This window comes from Salarias fasciatus, chromosome 14, assembly GCF_902148845.1.
Source record: "Salarias fasciatus chromosome 14, fSalaFa1.1, whole genome shotgun sequence".
Taxonomy (NCBI): domain Eukaryota; kingdom Metazoa; phylum Chordata; class Actinopteri; order Blenniiformes; family Blenniidae; genus Salarias; species Salarias fasciatus.
Window position 1 is genome coordinate 6590413 of NC_043758.1, and position 23430 is coordinate 6613842.

Below are 23430 nucleotides of genomic sequence, written 5' to 3' on the forward strand. Positions count from 1 at the left end.
TGCCATGGAGATCTATAGATATGTCCACATCTACAATCTCCCTCAGCTTTGATTGTGTGCATATCACTTGTACCAAACAAAGCTTTGCATGATGATTTATATGTGCAAAGCTTTGCTAAATTATGCTAAGTTCCCACCCAGGGGGGTTCACGGGTGCAAGTGCAGCTTTAGCTTTAATATATCGTCTGTCTTACTGCTTTATCAGGGTTCATTACAGTGCTGTAACACAGTGGTTATCCAGAGCAGACCTGGGAAACAGTCTGTTGCTTTTATTTGAAGGTTCGTACTGTTGGAGAGGGCGAGTCCACCAGTGATTTCACTGGAGTGTTCTGGAAAATCAGAGACAGAAGAGAGCCCATCTGGATAAATCCCAGACAATAAACCAGTTTGGATTCACAGGTCAAGAGGTCAGACTCATACACACACTTTGAGTTCAAAAAAAAAGAAAGAAAAGAAAATCGTATTTGCTAAAAAACGAAATGAAACGGGGTCAGACTGAATTTCCCTGTGGATGCAAGAGGCCGGTCATCTAAGTAGAGAGGAAGTTTAAAATTACAGGGTTGGCAGGTTTTATTATGAGCACATGTGATTGAAATGCTTAAAACATGACGATGCAGGATAGTGTTGATGCAATGTTTATGCTTTTCATGGACAAAAATGACATTGTTACTGTACGTTTAATGCAACACAAGCACAGTGTCTCTCTCTCTCTCTCTCTCTCTCTCTCTCTCTCTCTCTCTCTCTCTCTCCACCACATACACACATGCACTCTCTCTGATGGCAACACTCTACATTCATTACTTGCAAGATCTCCGGACCAATCTTGCACTTTCTCACAGCCCCCATACACACACTCTCACAACACCCCCACAACTATAATACACACACACACACACACACACTCTCCCTCTTCCCACCTCCTCACTGTTACCAGCCATGTGTCATTGGCTGTTGCTAAGATACAAGCCCCCACCAAGTTTTTTTTTTTTTTTTTTTTTTTGCAGCCAATACAAGCTTTGCCTTCACCACCGGTGTAGACAGATACCCCATTCTGTAGCAGCACTTTGTTTTTTTCTTTAGCTTTATCTCTTTTTATTGCTTTGCCTTGCCACAGCATTTGCCTGCACTTCATTCACTTGATCTTAGCCTTGCTCATGATTGATTTTCATTATGTTGCCATTCTACCTGCTTCCTGCTTTTTTCAAACCTTTTTTTTTTTCCTTCCGTCCAGCCAATCATGCAGTAAAACAAAATGAGACATGATCAAGGCGGTGAATTTGCCAGAGAGTGATAGGCTTGATGTAGTTATGGTTAACTGAAGATTGAAGCATTAAGTTTACCTCCATTACAATCAGAGTAACCTGGAACACAGACGTGTACATTTCCAGTTCCAGCATTTGGAACAAACTGTATGTATTTGTGTGTGTGTGTGTGTGGACTTTTTTCTTCTGCACCGGTGGGGATATAAATCCTGATCACACACTAACCAATGGGGACCCATGTAACCAAAATGTCGGCCCCACCATCAGGGAAATAAATACATTTGGAAGAGTCCACAGTCCACTGAGCTACATCCAGGGAAAGCGTGAGTTTAAGAGTTTAACGGACATTAGCTCAAGTCATAAAAACAAAAATTGCGCGCTCACTGAGTGAGCACAGAATGATTTGAATTCATACCATAAACAGGGTAAATAATGATCTCAAAACAACCCTCTTGGAAGCCCGCTCACACAGATCTCTAGATGGCAGACCCAGAAGCTGATACTCATACATCTGGCCACTGGTTTCTTTTTTCCTTCTTTTTTTACACACAAACTGTGCTTAAAGAAAATGTACATATATATATTAGAATGTGTATTTAAATCAACACAGCTGCATGGCTGCATTTTTAACGAGTCCACTTCATAAACACTCACTGAGCACATGTGCACATACACATGTGAACACGCTGTAGCGAGCGCACAGTACACCGCACGCACAAGATACTCTTCAGTGGCTCTGCACCGGAGCTGACAGGGTAATCCATCTCCATTGCAAGGTGCAGGGCACTCTGGGAAACCAGGCTGGGCACAGCGTAACCCAGGGCCCAGACACACACACTCACACACACACGCAGGAACAAAGATGAATTGCAGATACTGTGTGCATTGGAATATTTCCAATTATAATCCAATGAATGATTGCACACAGATCCCGGTTGATGATTTAGTAACTATATATAAACTGACACTGAGTCAAACATGCGCTCCGTCTATGTACTGTATCTGATACACTGTGTGCTACGTGCTGATATACAAAGAAAGTACAAAGCAGCTTTTTACTCTGAATGGTTTTCAGTTGTATTCATTTCTGCATGTTATTCAGTTGTATCCCTGTATTCCATTCACTCATAGATGTTTTGTTTTGCTTTTCTTTCATAATCTGTCTTCATCCTGTGGATTCCAGTGCTAAATCTGCTGCATATGTTTGTTTAGTGTCTCAGTGTTACGCAATTTAAGTGCTAAATTAGAAATCTGTTTGTGACGAATGTTGCCCGTGAAGGTAAAATCTATCTCCACCAGCTCCACACTCAATTAGATTCTTTTAAAAATCATAAAGGCACACCATCACACAGCCAGTGCAGCCTGGGGGAAAATCTGCAATTTTAGAGGTACTCTTCAATGGCCAATTAACAAATGAGGGAAAAACCCTTTCTCTTTTCAAATGCTCTGACTCTGTCAAGCCAGAAATGTACATGATTTTATAATACGAGCCACAGAGTCATGTGACTAGGAGTATGTTTCTCAGCCGTCGACTGTTTTTGGCAGCACATTTGAGAGAGATGAACTCTCTGAATCAACTCAACCCTCTAATAACTATATCGACAGGGCTTATTTTCATTTTACAGCTGTATATTTGTCCAGAACAAAAAAAGTGAGTGTTTCTGCGTTTGTTTTTTTCCGAGCCAACCTCAGTCTGCAATAACCAGGAGCTTTTCCAAGATTACTGTTTGTTTTTGAATGTAGTGAGAAGCTCATGTTACAAATGTGTGACACGCTTGTGAATCATGTGGGCGATTGGGTGGAAGTCCTGAGGGCCACCGTAATGACTGATGAACGGGCACAAAGCCAGATTTCTCTGCTTTCTCTAGGTCCTTGAATTTTGTGGACGTCACATGTGAAATTAGTGAAAGAAAAACAAACAAAAAAAAAACAATAGCCATGTTGCAAAAAGTTTGAACTATTATCACACCTCTTCACGTTGTGTGGAGTCAACATGCACAAAAGTTTCAATGTGTGTTTGTGCTTGTTTCCTTCAAAAAGGGTTGATACTGAATATTTTAATGGCTTGTATGCAATCTAATATTATAGATTCTTGGGGATTCTGTTGTCTGTCCTGCATATATCATATTTTACAAGAGCTGTATTGTATAAAAAGTCTTCCTCACATTCTCCAGACTGTCTTGTCAAATGTCTTCCTCCCCTTTGCCTCAATATTTGCTGACTCCTTGAATGGTTTCCCTTCATTATCTTCAGCTGCTTTCATTCATTTGGCCCTCTGATTATTTCGCTCGTCTGATGAGTGGAGTTTTCTGTGATCATTTCTCTCCTGCTGACTTGCTCCGCATCGTTCTGGGTCCCAAAAGAAGCAAATGTGTGTGTTCAGTCATTTGTGTTGCTAATTGGTTCAGAGGGAGCTGTAAAGCCATGGCTGTTTCTTTTTTAAATTTTTTAGCCACTAATCCGTTTCATTGTGTCTGACTGCTGAGAAAATTCTGCTTTTTGATGTTGAATTTGTGATATTCACAACATGAATGCCATAAACATCATTGCAGCCTTTTGTCTTCCATTACCCTGTAAATGCATTATGCAGGCATAGAAATACAGAAGCTTCAGCCGGCTTTAGGCCTCTTTGATCACATCTTGTTCCCTCTGACTGAAGAGCAAATGCTCAATAAGAAGAAAGTCCACTTTAATCGAATACACATTCAGGCTCTCTGCCTCTTCAAATCGGGTGAGCGCTGCAGCTTTGCCACCTGCTATATTTACAATAAACACATTAGTGAGGCAACTCCTTGTTTTCATTGATTGGTTAAGAAACGATGAAGAAAAATAGACTGGGAGCACAAGGGCTCTGCATTGCTATTAGGGTCGATAACACCAAGGAAGGAAAACTGTTCTTTTGTAAAATGGACTCTATTCTGGATGTGCATTCATTTATGCATTTCTCCATTTTTTTCTTTTTTTCTTTTTTTTTTTGGTGAGTAATTCTGTGAATTACTTTGATTGCAAATTTAATAGTTGATTTACTCTGTTAATTATAGTTTGATAACATCTCTGAAGTTCAAGCTGTGTCAAAACACTCAGAAGAAATACGGTGAAACTGAGTTGTGTGGATGGTTTATTGATGGTTTATTGCTGACTGACTAGTTGGTTGGTCGGTCGGTTGGTTGGTTTGTTGGTTGGTTGGTTGGTCGGTTGGTTGGTTGGTTGGTTGGTTGGTTGGTTGGTTGGTTGAGTTACTGATTGATTCCCTTACATTTTCTCAAGTTCTTCTTGTTTTGAGGGGGTTAATTGGTTGGTTGATTTCAATTGATAATTACAGCTCTAGAGCAATAATGTTAAGCGATTAGATTTTTTTTCTTTTCTTAATCAAATGACATTTCTTTGACAGATTTTAAATTAAACTTTATAAACACTCAAAATATCAGCACCCATTGAAAAACACTGTAACAGCTGATTGATGTATGAATGCAGTATGGAGAGCATACTGTCAAAGGGAGAACAAAGAGACTGTCAGACTGTCTTCTCTCAGTTCACAGAAACCATAAACACACAAATGTCTGTCAACGCTGAAGGAACCGTCAGCTTTTACAGTCACTGATAGAAACGTCACGGAGCTTTGTACTGTGTTGAGATGTCATGATCAATTAAAAAGTTGAAATGCTTTGTGTCTGAGGTAGGGTGGAACAATATCTGATTCTATCGTCCATTGCGATGAAAACACAAGAGATTAACTGATCATGGTGATTTTCTATTTTTGGGATTATCATTAATCAGGATTATTGCCAGTATTCTTCTATGTGTGAGTTCAGAAAGCTCTTGCTCTCACCCGTTTAGGTAGAATCATGTGAAAAAGTTGTTTCAAGTTCCATCAAAATGTGGATACAACTTTTCAAGCACTTTAACCTCAGTCAGATGAGTGGCCTTTTTCCTATATTCCATAACCATCTCTTTGCTCCCTCACAAACTGACTCAAATTTTGGCTGGCTGGCACAGACATGAATTGGTCTTTCTTGAAGATCTGTTCAATGAAAACTCCATCCTATCCTTTGAATTCCTTGTAAAAGTACACAATATCCCAAAATCTCATTTTTTCAGATACCTTCAAGTACGCAGTTTCGCTTCCAAATTTTTTCACCCTTACCCCAAGCCCCCGGACAAAAAATTATCGCATAATTTGCTAAACCTAAATCCATGGAATAGGGGTCTAATTTCTATGAGTTACAGAATAATACAGAGCATCGACCCTCCATTGCAAACTAAAACACGAGAAGCTTGGGAACGGGATCTAGGTATCGCAATTACAGATAATGTTTGGGCTCAGTGCATTACTAACATACACTTCTCTTCTATATGTGTTAGACATGGGTTACTACAATTCAAGGTCCTTAATAGAAATCACTACTCTAACGATAGACCAGCAAAAATATATCCATCTATTCAGCCCATCTGTCCCAGATGTGCTAACTTAGAGTCGCTAGGTCATGTTTTGGTCCTGCTCCCGCCTCACTAATTTCTGGTGCTCTGTATTCAATTGTCTGTCAGCTTTATGCAATACACCTCTCAATCCTAATCCATTAACTGCGATCTTTGGAGTCGTACCCATGGTAACACATAGTACAAACCCTCAAAAGAGAGCAATAGCATTCAGTAGCCTTATAGCGCGCAGGCTGATCTTAATTAGGAAATCTGACAAATGTCCGCCCTTTAGGAGACGGATCCAGGAGGTACCGTCCAACTAGAAAAAATCTGACATACATTAAATAAGCCAGATGACAAATTTGTGAGAGTGTGGTCTCCTTTTATTGAGTTTGTGAAGAAGTTAGATTTTTAATAGATTGTGTCATCCAAACGACAAGTTTAGCTGGCCTGTCTGAATGGTCCGCCGACATTGTACTTCGACACTGACAGCTTTAGCAGTGATTCTATTCACCCTTTCTCTGAAATTATACCATGCTTTGTCCATGCCTTATTGATCATCATGATCACGGTTCCAAGATCATTATGGCCTTTGCAAGTCTGAAATTTTGCCAGATTATCAATGGGTCCCTTTTTTTTCTCTCTCTCTCTCTTTCTCTTTCTCTCTTCCTCTGGTGTGCTTTTGGTCCCATGGGAGGGTATATGGGGAGGTATATGGGATTATGTTTTCTGGCATTTTCTATGTCTATTTGTTTATTTGTTTATATAACTGAAAACCGTTATCTTTGTTATTCTCGCTTCAAGGTAGTTCAAAAAAGGGGTTTTTTGTTTAAACCACAATGGCAGTTACACCTTTTCAGCGGTACAGCATTGGCATTGTACCTGGGATGAAATTATCTGCACGGTTATGCTACTCAAATGATTGAAGCAGCTGACAGAGGGCCTTGCATTTACTCGTCAGAAGTGCAGTCAAGGGCAGTCAGCTCAACCCTTAAACATCAAGCATATGATCGTAAACCGCTGAAGGCCAATTGTACCTTCTGTAAGGATCCCAGGCTTTATTGGAAACATGACTCTTAAATCACTAACACAGAGGTAGGCCGTGCCCACGGGATAATGAGCTCTGATGAGGGACGAGGAAAATGGCAGCCACCATTCATGATGGGAACAGTGGTGACTGGAGCCATATTTCAAAGCTTTAACACACACGCAAATGTGCTTTAAGAGCATTTGAGGAGTGTCCCACATGAAATATGCTCAAGTTTTAAGCAGTTGCTGTAAAGCAATTGTGTGCATTAAAGAGAGGAATGAAGACTTGACCGAGAGGGAAGCAGCTAAAAATATCTCAATGGTCTGAATAATGTATGGATTGATTTAAAAATGAAAAAGTGGAATGGCAGCACAACTTGTGGCCAATAGCACCTGGGTATAACTTACCATAGTAACTATTCCTGCTCCACTTTTAGACATTCAGTCTTGATATATGTAAGAAACACATCGCAGTACAAGTGTGAACCTTTTTCTCTCTCCTTGTTTTTGAATCACAATTTTGAGTCCAAAATTGTGAATATTTATTCGTGTCATACTAAAAACCAACTGACAACAACCATTAGAAATTGTCAAATATCAGTGACTCACCTCCTGTCTGTTTCTTTTTTAAGTAATCGTTTGGACTGCTGTAAAACATTTGGTTGAAAGGAGGTTGGATGCAGGATTTGTAACTTTGAGTCACATTTTTTGGCTGTATTTTGACTGTGATAGTGTGTGCTGTTTTTTTTTTTTCTTTTTTTAAGACAAGTAAATGTTGGAAGCACTGCTTTGAAAGAGCGGAAGGGGTGAGCTGGGGTTGGGTTTGGCAAAGAGCTGCCGAGCTCGAGTCTGCAGTGACATCTCAACAGTGAGCGTTTGCAGCGCATTAAATTGTCATTCAAACAACTATAATGGTCCCATCTAACTAGTAAGGCGGCTTGCATCGGTTTCTCTTCTATTATTAGCTCTTCATAGCTGAACAAGCATGGGAGTGAGTAATGGTGAGTGACTGATCACTGTTATACTTTCAGAACTGCCAAGATAACCCTTGTATGTCCATAACTGAACAGCCGTAAAAACACCCATGTTCTGTAAGTAAACCTAAATGTCTGAAATCACACAGTTGCGCAGCACGTTTACAATGATGTGGGAGTTTACTCAAGTAAAGGACAGGTGCATTTAGGTCCCTGTTACAATCACTTTCTGCTAAATAAATGCATTAAAGACACATTACAATAAAGGCGCCATAAACCTGAGTGAGGCAAGGTGAGGGATGGATGCTGCAAAAAGCCGGAGCCTGGAGAGCCTGAAAGAAAAAAAAAACAAAAAAAAAAAACAGATGAGGACTTGAGAGAGGAAGGCTGTGAGATAGATGATTATGAGAAAAGCAAGCGAGTAAAAATGAAAGCAACATTGGAGAGGATGCTATTAACAATAAGAATTGCATCCTCTGTAGGAAACATGCTTTATAAATAAAGGTTGGAGGGAGGATGAGCTGAGAAGCGACGAAGGAAGGGGAAGACGCTAACGGAAAGGAAAGTTGTTCAAAGGATTGATGCACAGCAGCAATTTTCAAATTGTACGACTTTGATCCTGATATGTTTTGTAGTACAAAAATGTTTCTGTTAACCTCATAGATAATTTCTTATTATTCATTCTATAGAATTTGCATCTTTTACACTTGTGAGTTTGCCCTATACCTTATTTCACCATTTTAATTCATTTATTAATGAAATCATCAATGATTTTACTGTCTGTTTTAATCGCGTTTTCTTAAAATATTCAATCGTGAAGGAAAATGCCGGAAAAGTCATCATGCTCCAGATTTATGTGTGAGGGAAGGCTTGCAGAAAAGTGTGGGCATCGGTGTGCTGCAAGAGTACAGGAAGTTAAACAGCAATGCCAGTGTGATCTTAATGTATGAAGACACTGTTAAAACCAGAGGAAGTGACATTTCTGTTCTACAAGTGACATGAAATAGAAAGCTTAGGGTTAGTGCATATATAATGCATACGGAAGTGGATAGAGAAATAATGAGGGGACATGAGAAAGTGTGGCCAGGAGCACAGATGACTGCTTTCTTTATGTGTAAGACAGCTGATCATCGTTTCTGTCCTCCAGTTTGCATGGTGGGAGGATGGAGATCGTGAACTATCAATTAGATCGTATCTATTTTTACCAGGCTCATGAGAGTGCATGTGTTTTCATTTGTTTGAGCGAGTTTGGCACCGTTGCTTAGCTGGATAATGGATGGATGGGGAAATGGGACAGAGAGAGAGAGAGAGAGAGAGAGGGGGGAAAAAACATGCGGCGGCACAGAGTTTATTATGTGTTGCCATGTTGTTGGACATTATCATCCTTTGATAGAAATATTGTGTGAGGGGAGTTTTAGGAGTATCAAGGGAGGGAGCAGAGAAAAGTGCTGCTACACAGACCCCCTATTGAGAAAAAGTTCAATGCTATTGATTTGCCTGTAAGCCAAACTGGTAAGGCCAAAACACTGCTTCACACAGCACACCTTGAATGATCAGACGAGCTTTCATGCTTTACTTCACCTCTGGCTGATCTGTCATGGACACAATTTGGACACAAGTCCGTCGAACCACTCGACAATGCAGGTTACACTAAATCTAAAATAGCAGTTTCGGGTCGTGGCTGTAAACGTTCGGCATTGTACTGATAGGCTGATTTTTATTTTTTTTTTGGCCCTTTTTCAAAACTGTCATTTCAAATAGCGGTCAACTTCTAGTGCACTTATGAATGTGACACTTCAGGTGCTGCTTTGGCAGCGCCCATCAGAGAGTAGACAGGTGTCAGAAACAAATGCTGAGCGAAGAAGTGACTGTACTGACGAGGTGTAAGTGCTGCAAATTGGATTGAGGGCTTTTTTTTGGCAGGTTTCTTTATGAAACGGTGCTAAACTGTGTGTGTGTCCTGTGTGTGTTGAGAATATCACTGTCCTAAGCAGTCTTGGCTTTTTTGCAGCGCACACCAATAAGAAATGAAACGGAGCACGGAGCGACAGTTTTTTTAATCTCGCCACAGCGCAGCATTGAGGCCCCTCCAGTGAGTCATGTGTGTATTATTGGGTTTGACCGAGTGTGTCACATTTTGAGTCAGTTTGAGTCACAGGACACAAACATTGTGGATGAAAGACAAAAGTCATAGGATTCCTCATGTCGCACTTTGTTTTGCTGATGATAAAGTCACTAACACACCGTTCAACCCTCAATTTCACTCTGTCCATGTTTCGAAGTGCCTTTATGCAAGGCACTGACCCCAAAGTGGCTTCAGTCACAGTGGAGGCTGTGTGTCTTGCATGACAGCTGTCACCATTAGTGTGTGAGTGTGTGTGTTACTAACAATGTAAAGTGCATCGTGGGTGCTGAAACTCTGAAAATAATCCAATATCGGTAAAATCTATCATTTATTGATGCAAAATGCAAACCGAAGTGGAGCCAGTGGCACTAAAATCTAATGTCACAAAAATATCCAAATCAGAATATCTGGAGAAAACCCAAGCAAGCTTTAGGGAAATGCCAACTCAATATTACGCTTGCATACTGATGGAGGTTTTCATGAGCTGACAGGATTATAAGATTCAGTCGCAGCTTTGGGAGTACAAAGATCAAACTCACTTTTCTCGGCGTTATTGTTCAAATTCAAACTTTTTCTGCTCCGTGGAGATGTGGGCGTAAAACTGCAACTTTAGGGTGACATTTCTCCCCGAGCCGGTCTCTTTCCCTGTAATTCCAGAGAATAAATCTTAATATAAAAAAGTAATACATATTATTTTAATAGCACTTTTCAAAAATACTCACTTAACATCATTACAATAAAAAAAAAAGGCAAACATTAAAACGGGAACATCATAAAACACACCATAAATAAAACAGATATTATGCATTTAAGTCCTTCCCACTTTGAAAAGGAACCAGGACATGTTTTGAGGGTTTCTTTTTGCCAGAACATGTGAAAATCAGAAGCAAAGAAAGTGAAACAAATATAGGTCTCTAAAAAATAAAGAAATGCTCAGAAATTGGATTCTAAGACCATCGTTTCTTCTGTGCTTCATTAGGCACTAGTATTTGACCAAGGGAAGTTTTAGTGCACCACAGTTTAAAAGCTGACTGATTCTCCACGCTGCCAAAGACATTCTTCATGTTGGTTTTCCTGAGAGAAATATATTTTGTACCCATATCTGTCAGGCCTGTGACTGATGTGCTTCCTTGTAGTTCAGAGGTCCGGCCTCGTTCGCCGTGTCCCGACAGCTTCTTCTTCCATAACAAAACTGCGGCCTTCACTTTAAATGATGGCTCTTTTGTTCCTGTCTTCCAGTTGTCCCGCTCCCAGTGGAGGATAATGGAACGGCTGTGGTTGTCTTTGCTGTTGCTGGCGGCAGCGTGCAGGGGACAGCCGTGTCCGAAACGCTGTATGTGCCAGAGCCTCTCTCCGTCGCTCGCCATCCTCTGCTCCAAGACGGGCCTGCTGTTTGTTCCCGCCGCCATTGATCGACGCACCGTGGAGCTGCGGCTTCAGGAGAACTTCATTACAGGTGCTTTGACAGTGTGTTTAATATTAGATTAAAGTTAACCAAAAAAAAAAAAAAAAAAAAACCTCCTGATTTTTAAATGCCACATTGACTTTACACATCTTATGCCGGGTGCGCGCTGGAGTCGGTTGTTTGCAGGGAAACAGACTCATGTCTGGAAGATAATTGGCAGCATATTTACCTTATTTCACAGTGCTCGTAACTTCAACAGTTTAACAGTCAATAAAAATGCTGGCTGAAGTGAAAACATTTCTTTGTTATTCTCTGCCTGACAATAAGTAACGTCTCTCTTTTTTTAATACTCTTTTTGTTTCATGGCACAGCCTAGCAAATCTCATTTATCATTCATTTTCTTCTCATATCAAAGAGTTCTCTTTGTTCCTTTGAAATATGCTTATTTTTTAAGAACTGAAGTGTGTATCTTTATCCTTTTATTTTAATCGGGATGGCAATTAGCTCTCTCTCCCACAGTTCACCAAAACAAAACACACACAGGATGTAATAAAAAAGACAGCTTCCACAGGATCTTGAAGGATAATTTGATGCTAAAAGGAAATCAGTGTGGCACAGCTGTATGCAAAACTAAAGATTCTCAACCTCTTTTTGAGCTGTCGTTGCATTCCTCCACCATTCATCTGAAGATCAGAATGCATTTTGCCGAAAAAACATTTTGAACTCTGTCATAACGTCCTCTATACTGTACATATATATCCGATGCCACTGAGATGCACTTCTACAAACTGTGATTTATACATCTGCAATTCCATAAATATGTCTTTAAAGTATTTCAGTTAATCATTTGCTTGAATTAATCTCAACATCCATGTTTAAGGTTGCCATTTGTTCTGATGCTGAGCAAACAACATGTTGTGCTCAAAATTAAAAAAAAGTATCAAACATGAGGATTTATTCAGTTAAACAAAGGCCAAATTGAAATGGTGACAAAATTGCTCAAAGCCTTTCTGATATAAGTTGGTGAGTTACAGTAATTCCGTTCTGCAGTATTCAGCATCTTTCATGACATGTGGTCCGATGGAACAGATGAAATTTACTGTGGAGGTTTTATGTTGATTCTGTTAAAAAGATGTCAGAACACAACAGAACCTGTGGAGAAAAAGGTGGAACATACTGTAATGACTCACTGCTGGAATACAGTTCAGTTTCTTCACTATTATACTGCTGCTAAAAAATGGATCAGTTTGATCCGACTTCTAATTCAAATCGCTGTTCTCTTTAAGGATCGCGCTGATAAATGGATTGTGCAGATCATTAGGGTTTACACAGTTTAATAATGCTTTTAGCGCCTAATATCTTTTTTTTTTTTTTTTTTTTTTGCATTCAGAGATTATGAGATTATGATTCTTCAACAAGACAACAATTTCTTTCCCAAGATTTAGTTTGGTGTCATCTGCATAGCTGTGATAACTAATCCGATGCTCCCTGCTGACAAAGACCATTAAGAAGAAAATGCAAATTTAGCAGTAATTACCTTTTAACAATAAGAGTCAAATGGTTGCCTGAAAAAAAATGTTCTTTTAGAAATGTGCTCTCATAAAAAAATGTTGTAATATCACCGAATTTATAAAAACGCTCCTTTATTTGCCTTTTTGCCTAGGATTTCCATGATAAAATCTTTCCTTCTGCCTCTTCTGTTGACTCACAGCTGTCCGACGGCGAGACTTTGCCAACATGACCAGTCTGCTACACCTCACCCTGTCCAGAAACACCATCAGCCAGATCCTCCCCTCAGCGTTCAGCGATCTGCGGCGACTGCGGGCTTTACACCTCGACTCCAATAGATTAACTGTGATCAAGGTGAGATGAGTGGATTGACAAATCAATACATAGGTGAAAGGACGGGTGGATAAAAGGATGGAGAGATGAACCAATGTTTGTGACAGGAAATTGATTGCTGTTAGATCACACGCCTGACAAATTGTTCTCACGTTTCTATTTTGACGTCCGCTCTCTGCCTGACCAGGATGACCATTTCAAAGGTCTGACCAACCTTCGCCACCTGATCCTGGCTAATAACCAGCTCCACTCCATATCCCCCCATGCATTTGATGATTTCCTGTCCACGCTGGAGGATCTGGACCTCAGTTACAACAACCTTGACAAGGTTCCCTGGGATACAATTGGACGTCTCACAAACGTCAATACCCTGAATATGGATCACAACCTGATAGAAAACGTTCCTCAAGGGGTTTTCACCAACCTGCATAAACTGGCCAGGTGAGGATGGAGGAAAAGTGAGCAGCGAGATAAAATGTTTAGGTGCATCAGTACCTTTACTGAAACATGTGTTATTGCTTCTCCTAGTTAATAATATATGTGGCTATTTTTATCGCTCTCTCTTCCCCTTTTTCTTTTTTTTTCCATTCCTTTTATCCCTGCTTTACATTTGCTGGGTACAGGTTAGACATGACATCCAACAAGCTGAAGAAGATTCCCCCAGACCCGCTGTTCCTGAGAATCCCAGTTTATGCCAAGTCCAAAGGCTCCCCGCTGTCCTCTCTTGTGTTGAGTTTTGGTGGGAACCCCCTTCACTGCAACTGTGAACTTCTGTGGTTGAGAAGACTCACCAGAGAGGACGACCTTGAAACGTGCGCCTCCCCGCCTGACCTCAGTGCCAAGTACTTCTGGACGATACCTGAAGAGGTGACTTTTTTTTGTCCTTTTGAATGTTTTTTTTTTCTATTATGTTGAAACCAGGGTGACATTATTGATTTTGCTTTGTAGGAGTTTATCTGTGACCCACCGGTTCTGACGCGGAAATCACCTCACACCGCGGCTATGGAAGGCCAACCCGCAAGTCTGAAATGCAAAGCGAATGGCGATCCAGAGCCCGAAGTCCACTGGATTAGCCCTGAAGGACGACTTATATCCAACACCTCCAGGTATCACAGTGCTCTGCTTTTATCCCTGTTCTTTAAATTGCACAAAGTCAGCTGCAAATTACAGCTAATGTAGAGCAGATATCCTCCCAGGGAACGGCGTCCGGCGTTGTGAGAAAACAGGAAAGCTGATTTAGAAGGAGATTCGCTCCTCACACACTCTCTTATGTTGATTTCAGTGCTGTGTGTCGGTGTGAAGTAGACCGTAGAATCTCTCACACACTTTGTGTCTTGGTTATATCATTCGGGTGCAGGAGCTTGACTTGTGTGGGATAACTTTGGAAGCACATTCAGAAACTGTTGTTGAGGTCAACGTTTCCTCACCCGTGACACCTTCCTCATGTTTCCATCCTGTAACCTAGTTGGCACGCTCAGATATGACTTCTAGTTTTGCATAAACTACATTCACTATAGAGTTATTGACAGCATTTTGAAATCCATACGCCCAAACTTCTTTAGAGGTTTTAAATGTCACAATCTGTAATCTTTTACAACACTTTTGCAGACAGGGTTCAATTTTCGAACACTCTTGTTGTAAACTAAATACTGTGCCATCTTGCTACGGCCATTTGATTGCACAAATATTTAATCAGGAGAAGCTGGAGGCAGTTAGCAACACAACCCCTCAGACTGGCAGTCACTGTATTGACGCAGAGCAAAGCCTGGGTTCATGCTTCTGGTGAAAACTGGCATTAGCATCAAGTGCTCGACACAGAAAAATACATAGACGAATAAATGTAGCTTTGAGATCTACATACAGTTAGGAAGTTTCTTTTTGCAACGTTCAAATTGAATGTTGCTTTTGTTTTTTTTATTACCTTTTAATCACATTGTCCTTCTTCTTTCTAGAACTTTAGTTTTTCCCAATGGAAGCCTCGAGATCAACGGAACATCCTTGAAGGATTCTGGAAACTTTACTTGCATTGCCTCGAACGCGGCAGGTGAATCGACAGGAAGAGTGGAGCTGGTCGTCACAGCTATGCCCCATCTGGCAAACAGCACAAGCCGCACCAGGGATCCCTCTGAACCCGCACCCTCTGACATCCTTACCTCCAACAAGGTTGCGCTGCCTAATAATGAGACAAGAGGGGCAGACAAGCGAGTTTCATTGGTGGAGCTGACAGGAAACTCTGCCCTCATTAGATGGAGCAGTCAGACTCCTCCATCTGGAGTCAGGATGTTCCAGGTCCAATACAACAGCTCCGGGGACGACACTCTGGTTTACAGGTCGGTCTCTCTGCACCGTCTCTGGTGGATGTTTTGTCTGTCTGTTCTGTCTGTGCTGGCTTTCAAGAATTCTTACAAGGCGTGCGTGCTCGTGTGTGTGTGTGTGTGTGTGTGAGAGAGCATATGTGTGTGCAGCTGTGCATAAGCTGATCAGGAGACGTCAAGCGCGACTGTCAGGATGAGAGCAGATGATACATGATACAAGTGGAGATTAGTGCCATCGAGTCGTAAATGTCTAATCAACTGAAATGATAAAGACATCTGTAGCTGAACAGAGCCATTGTCATGATCGCAGAATAATTGAAGGCCAGGGCCAAATGTGAGGAATGTGCGTTGAGCAAGTTTTAATGATCGCCTCCTCGTTTGCAATTTTGCTGTGCTGATATTTTCACCACGTACTATCATTGCCGGTATTTACATCATGGCTTTTCACTGAGAGGCTTCACGTTTGGTGAGCTTTCTTTGATTCGAACTTGACGAGTGGAGGAGTTGACGTTTCATTATTGTCAGATGTGACAGTAATTGGCTCTTTGACTAATAGCCAAAATTTTAATCTGAATCAAAACTTTGTCCCAGGAAAAAATGGACTCATACATGAGTTTAACTAGTTTCTGAAACAAATAGGTAAGTTGCAATATACTCTTGCACATAAATTAAACTGTCAAGCCACCTCTAATTAAAATGAGAGCGGGCTGGAATACAAGTGAGGTAGGCCATTTTGCAGTTAATCATTTTAGAGCCATTATAAAATAATGTGAGCCCTTGCATCCGACTCAGTGAACCCAAACACACGATGAATAGCTTCAGCGTGAGTTATATTCCCACAACAGTAATAAAATATTCAAGTGAAGATCGTTGCTCACATCTGGAGGATTGCAGCTGGTGTAGATCGTCACAGTGTTTCTTTACTGTTCATGGAAAAATTTGCTGTGGTAAAACTTTAAAGTGAAAAAGATTCAAACACACTGGAGATCAAAATATTTATAATCTGCTGATGTCATTCAGCTGAGGGTATAGTAATTCTATCAGGTGGCTGTTGGAATTAGACAGAACACATCATGCTGATTTCTTGTGATTTTCTCTTTTTGTGTTTGTTTTTGGGTCTGATTTTCCGGCCTGAAGATCAAGAACAGTGAACTGTTAGTCGAAGAAAAGAGTGCTCAGTGACCCTTCCACTGTTAAACAGATATTAGCTTGCTCTCAGGCCTTCAACAGAATAGTGGGAAGGAAATATTACAGAAAACAAAGTATCGGTGGCATTAATAACAAATATTTATGATTTGAAGTCTGACGGTAGAATTGCTGCTGAGGCTTACATGCCAGCTTAAAGAGGTTTGTGTTTGCGTCATGATTTGTGTTCCACTCAGTGCAGCGTACAATAAATATGTTATGTAGAGGAAAACTGTGTGTTGTACTTTGCACTAAAATGAGTATTATTGGCTCCAGCTTCTTGAAAGTCTAAAATGGAATAAGATTTTATACAAGATAGATGTATGACTCAGCACAGTGGAAGTTATGTGTCACTCAATCGATATGCATAGAGCTATAAGTACCAGTTTCCCATTGAAGTTGTGCTGGCCGTACGTCACCATTTCTTGCAAATGACACTTATTTGTTAGAAAAGGCATCACTCCTCTGACTGTGGCTCAGTTGGTAGAGAAGGCATTTCTTTGAATCTCAAGCCTCATGGTTCAATTCCCCATTTTAGTCCATAGGCAACAAGCTGAGGCTCAGGTTTCTCCCAAAAGTCTTGTGTATAAATGGTCGTGATTGGTGAACGAGCGCATGCATGAACCGGTGAATGTGACCGGTCTTGTAAAGCACTTTGAGGCCACTGAAGCAGTAAAAATGCACCATAAAGGAAAGGCCATTACTCTTAAATGTCATTTTCAATTTTCTCTCAAATGTGCACACAGTTGTACTTCTTTCCCAGTGGCGTGACACCACACCACTGAGTCAGTTAACGACTGATTCACTCATTAGATCAAGATAAAGTTTGGCTCTCCACCACCAGTTTGTCACCACTACTTTTGAAATGAAACAGGAGTACAAATGATATCAGTAACTGCTAAAACAGCAGAATAAACTACAAACACGCATTAAGCCTTCATTATACAGTGTAATTCCATCTTAGCCATCTCATGATACTTTAACAGAGAAACCCAACAATCCTGGAAGTCTCTGCAGAAGCATTCTCAGAGGTGGAGGCTTTGTGCTGGTCTGGTTGGGGTTAGTGGATAAGAAGGAAGAGAACAGGACTGAGACGCAGAGTGCCAAACAAACAAAAAAAAAGACTTCCAGCTAATCCACTCGCTGCAGACTTGATGGAGGCACGAAGAACAGCGTCATTGGTTTGACATTGCTTAGTGTTGCTTTGCCAGCATAGCATCCGTTCATCCTCTGTGTTCCTGTCAGGTCGACAAAAGCAGTTCCAGAGTTCAGCAAACTAATGCTTCATTGATGATTACATTTTTTTTTTTTTTTTTTAATAATGCTAATAGTGTGCTGCTTCAGGGAGGGCACCTGTGATCCTGAACTGCTCTGAGTGTGTGTGTTTGTCCTGCGATGGAGTGGCGACCTGTCCGAACTGTACTTCGCCCTTGTCCATAGTTTGCTTAGATTGCCTCCGTTGCCCCGCGACCCTGCGCAGCGTAATGCTATCTATTTGACGAATGCCTCGCTTCCTGCTAATGTGATGTCGGTAGACAAGGTCTTTCTGCTTTCACTCTCCCAACTCCTTGTAAAATGCTGCAGCCAATATATTTTATATGTCAGTGGCGACAATAATGCAGTGAAGTTTTTTTTAACACGTGCCTACTTAGAGGGCGTTTGATGTGATATCTTTCATGCGCATAACAAGAACCCTCAGCGCTGGCACCACTGTTGCTTGCATGTCTCTCCAAAACTCTGGGAAAGCCCCGTTTATTTTCATTTCTGGAGAGTTTTCATATGTTAGGTAATTGCCATGGTAACAGGTTGGGATCATTTCCCAGATCGTGTTATGAGTGACAGGTGGCTTTAATACTATCACATGGGTCCTGCAACTATATTTATTTCTTTCATTTTTGCTCTGATATGAAAAAAATAAAAATAAGACCAAGTATATTTCTCTGCCACCTGTGATTATAAAAGTAAATCAAAAATGTCTTTGTCGCACTGTAAAACTGTCTGATATGCAATTTGGCCATACAACAACAGCTGAAATTGTGTCTTGGCGGAGAACGATTCTTGAGAGGAAAATCTTCTGATCGTCTGATAAAATCTAATCTCTTCATGTTGATGTAGGAAACAGACACTTTGGTCTTAATTTGTGAAAAGGCAACACTTAAGAATAGGTAAATTGAGGTCTCCTCAGAAAAAGAAACATTCATATTCTTTACACAGATGGTTTTACAACAAAGAAAGACTTTCACCGTTTCCTGCATGCTAACTCTCCTGCATGCCAGTGGTCAGTATGGACGCTGTTCATGATCCTGAAGCTACAAAATACAACAGGTGACCCGTAGGTGTCGAGTCAAGTGGTTTCTTGACCTTCTGGAGTTAAAGGTGGAGGTGCAACACTCCCCCGATATTGAAGGTCTTGGTCATCGTCCTGGAAGTCACTGTGATCCAAATCGAGGTTTTATTACTGCACCGGATTCAGGCCCCCTCGTCATTTCTCATCAGCGATGCTGGAGCCATTTCAGACAAATTAGACATTAGAGGGTGGACTGTTTGACAGGTGCATCAACATGATTGTTCCTTTATCGCACTACAATTCTAATTGTATCAGCGGGATTTTTAATCACTCCTTTTTCACCTCCATTTTCCAAAAAGTTGACCTTTCCATTGTTTGCCTCAATCAGAGGTGGCACCAGCCTGGTGACTTGGCCAAGGTAGCTCCAGAGCCGTTGATTCAGTCTGGAGAGAGGAAATATAGAGAATATGATAAATAGATGAGCATCATACAAAACACCTAATCCACAGGAAGCATGTGTGTATGCGTATGGAACACCATTATTCTGTTTGACAGTTTTGTTTTGATCTTCACAGTCTCAAGCCAGAGAGATCGAGGTGCATTGATTTAGTCATGTTTATAGGATTTTTGCTAAGTTGTGAAGCAGTTAGATCGGAATCTGGAGTCAATATTAATGAAGCACTGCACTGAACAAAGAACAGGCTGTAAACATGACACATGGAGGTGTGACTGCTTAAATCAATCTTTTTTCTTTTTTTTTTTGTCACTGATGATCACTGTAGACGTGAGGGTTGACAATTCTTCAGAGGATAACCACTCAGGGCCTTTCTCTCCTCGCTGAATGAATATTCAAATGAATTGATTCATCACATCAATCACTACAGTCTTCAGAGAATTAATAAACCCCGAACTAAACAAGGAGAATATTGTCCACACTGGAAGATTGTTTAGCTGTTCTGAAAACTAAACTGCCTGCATATATCAAATCATAAAATAAATCCCAATTGGAACAATTAGCATACTCAAACAATTAAATACAAAAAAACACTACAATCATAAAAATCTCAGTGAAGTACTCAACCTTTTACACTCAACTTTCAACCTCTGCCCCAGTGGATACGAGCCACTTGAGAGGGTTATGAAATGCAATTACTCTACTCGTCTCCATAAAGTGAGATTTTTATGTCCGGCCATTAAAAACAGAGAGGAAGCTACATATTGAATAGTAAACATTGGACGGAATAGCATCAAAACTCTTTTCAGTAGGAGGGAAATTTCATCGTATGCCTGGTAAGCCATGAATGACTGTGTGTGTGTGTGTGTGTGTGTGTGTGTGTGTGTGTGTGTGTGTGTGTGTGTGTGTGTGTGTGTGTGTGTGTGTGTGTGTAAAACAGCCGACATCAAGGTTAAAAGTGGTGTTCAAGTACTTTACAACAGGTTTTATTTAGAATTAGCAGTTCAGTGACACTGAGAAGACAAAGACAGGGGTTGTCTGTGTTTTCTTTCAGTGAGATCTTTATTGACTATTCAGTTTTGGTTGTTCTTGAGCACAAAACATTTAAAGAGGCATTCAGAGAAAGCTTTTAGTCCTGGTTATGACAAGACATTCTGATTTGTATTGAACAGAGTGATGTAGGCTGGAAGTGTGTCAATCTGACACAGTGTTAGCATCTTGAGTATGCATTAGTTGAAATGACGGCAGGTTCATTTGTATTAAATTGAAGATCTGAATATCTTTGAGGCGAGCATGGAGGGAGGTTAAGTGTTGTTTGTAGGGTCAAAAGAACATTAGATCTGGGTGTCATCTGCATAAAAGTAGAAACTTTTATTGTGTCTGTGCATTATGTGGACATATTGGGGCCCAATGACGGACCCCTGAGGTACACCACAACTGATATAGACACATCATTCTGTAAAACAGCTGCAGTCAACAATAGCAATTCAATTTGCAGGATAGCAATCAGGGATCAATAGGAACATGTTGAAATAGCATTAACTATTGTGGTAACATTTCCCACTGGCTCCTGTGAATGTTTTGGAGCTGCATTACTCTCATGCACACGCACACTGCCATTGTTTCACATGAAACAGACTGAACTTGTAAAACATGTCTTTGTGATGCAAAACGGATAAACAAATGAGAACCACCTTTTCAAATGTCAGGCATGTTTTTCCACAGCAGATAAGCTTTCGGGTTTGCAGAGGAGCAGAAACAGGAATGAAAAAGCTGTTAGATGTAGAGCTGCCCACCCTCAGCTCTACAGGCAAAATAACTATCTCTGTGGTGCCCTGTGTGGCAAAGTACTTGCACCATGTGGAGCATGAAATCAGATTATGGTTGCAGTTATTTCTGACTCCCTCCCTTATTGACATAATATGTTCTTTTTTTTCTGGTAGTGCCTTTAACGAATACCTTTGAGGTTTTATCTTTCAAAAAGGTAAACTGTTGCAGCCGTGTATCAAACCACTTCTAGAGTTACCACAGTAACAGTGTGGCAAGAGAAATTCAACCTGAAGGTCAGTGAACAAGAAAGAAATGTTTACATAATGATTCCAGCGCCAGTAAGTAAATCGATTTTATTTATTAGATATTGTGAGTATTTATACGCAATAAAAAATGTCACTGTTCTGCTGGTTGGATGTTAAATTTTAAATACCTGGTCAGTCATGATATAATATGTGGGGTTTTGCACTAAAGCTTATTTTAGAACTTTGACTTATAATCAAGTAATCAAACTCTGCTTTCAATACGTGTTTGAATAGTTAAAACAGATAATTGAAAGTTTCACCCTATCCTTGTTATTATCATGATTATATTGTCAAAAGTTAAATGGAAGAAGCCGTGTTCCCCAGAGGAGAAAGGCCTCACATAAAAACCAGTGCATTATAGACAGGAAGATGAAATATGATCATTTTTATGTCAGGAAAAGGTATCCAGATCATTGAAAACAAAATGTGCACTTATTGACTGTATTATTCCAGCTGCACTTTATATTTTTTTTATTGTTTTGAGTGTAAATCTTTTTTTTTCTTTTTTTTTTTTTTTTTTTACATCATATTACAATAAATCTGAATCGGGGGTTTGGGAGTGTGCTTTTCACATGGTATCATGAGTAGAACATCCTTTGGAAGCTTCAGCATTGCAGCATTTCTATTCTGAGTCCCAGAGAAAGAAAATGAAGCAGCTATGACTGTGTGTGTGTGTGTGTGTGTATGTACATTTTCTCTCGTCTATCTTTCTTCGGTCAATATCCATTAGAAGGGGTGAGGCCAGAAGAGAGGGAGAGATGGGGAGGATAATCAAGGGGAGGGTACTGAGCACTGGAGGCTACAATGGACAGGAAATAGAGAAGAGAGCATGCAGCAATGGATCTGCAAGGAGACACCATGAGAGCTTTAACACTTTTATTTAGCTTTGGTTATTTTTGTTAGACGGTACTTTGTCAAACAATGACATGAGGGCTGACTCACTTCACTCTTGTTATTTCTCAATTGATATTACTGTTACGAACCAATAGGAAAAAATGCGGAAGTCCAATATTTCTTTGCATGTTCTTCAATTTAAGACATACGTTGGAGTGGATGTCAGTAAAAGATGGCTCAAGACATACATTTTCTGATATGTTTCCTACATGACACACTACCTTTAACCGAAACACAATGCCCAGGGTTTCCTTTTTGTTAAGGTTTTGACTGAACTCTAAACCATACAGATGAATCTCTGATGCAGTCTCAAAATCCCTCGAGTACTTATGATCAATGCATTTGTGGCATATAGTGTGTGCTTGAGTGTGTGTGTGTGCATTTGTGTGGATGCTTTGGCCACTAAATAACCCTCCATCTAAGAAACCTCCTCAGAACCCAAATGAAAAATTCAATCAATGCCTTTTGAAAAGTAGATGAATGAATGAAAGGACAAATGAATTATTGAGTCTTGATCAAAGTTCAGTGGGCAATATCTGTTAAAAGAAATATGTCTCATTCCAACTCGGCTGTAGAGAAATCATTGGAACTTATTATTTCACAGATATTTAGTCTTTACTCTTCTCTGCTGTCTGGCCTTAAACCAAGGGAAGGTGAAGAAGTTAATAAAATTGAACTGCTGCAACTGCAGGCACATTTTTTTTCTAGCAGAATCAATTATATTTACTGATATTTAGACAATGTCACACATGGGTATCATGTAGGGACTGGTTTTGGTGGATCTTTTTACTTTTTAAGTCAATAATTTACTGTGTACCTGATCACTCTCATCCTCCATGACTTAAAGGATCTGACGCTACCCTACAGTTATAGATTTTGCCCATTTTTTAATGTCTGACCTGCATATAGTGAAATTAAGGAACAGTAATATTTTTTTTTTTTCATCGACAAGTGTTTGCACACACTTGAATAATGCAGAATAAATGTTGACAACTTATAATAGACATTTTGGCCTTCAGTTGTTTGATTCTTAATATTTCTTGGGACCAGCGGTGATGGACTGGACAGCTCGGGGACATGCAGACAGTTCAGTGTTCATGTGGATGAGTTGTTTTATCCTAATCTGGTATTTCAATCAGGTGTGAGATTGTAGAAATAGATGCG

General features: G+C 40.3%; 1 protein-coding gene across 1 annotated transcript in view; it reads left to right on the forward strand.

The window, feature by feature from the left end:
- The window catches only part of LOC115400178 (leucine-rich repeat and fibronectin type III domain-containing protein 1-like protein), a 166225-nt gene that overhangs the window by 92810 nt on the left and 49985 nt on the right, over positions 1–23430 (forward strand). Inside the window, exons 3-8 of the mRNA XM_030107886.1 lie at positions 11049–11265; positions 12926–13077; positions 13244–13497; positions 13680–13923; positions 14005–14162; positions 15009–15386. Coding sequence (XP_029963746.1) covers positions 11073–11265; positions 12926–13077; positions 13244–13497; positions 13680–13923; positions 14005–14162; positions 15009–15386 — 1379 coding nt within the window. The 5' untranslated portion in view covers positions 11049–11072. The remainder of the gene's footprint in view (positions 1–11048; positions 11266–12925; positions 13078–13243; positions 13498–13679; positions 13924–14004; positions 14163–15008; positions 15387–23430) is intronic.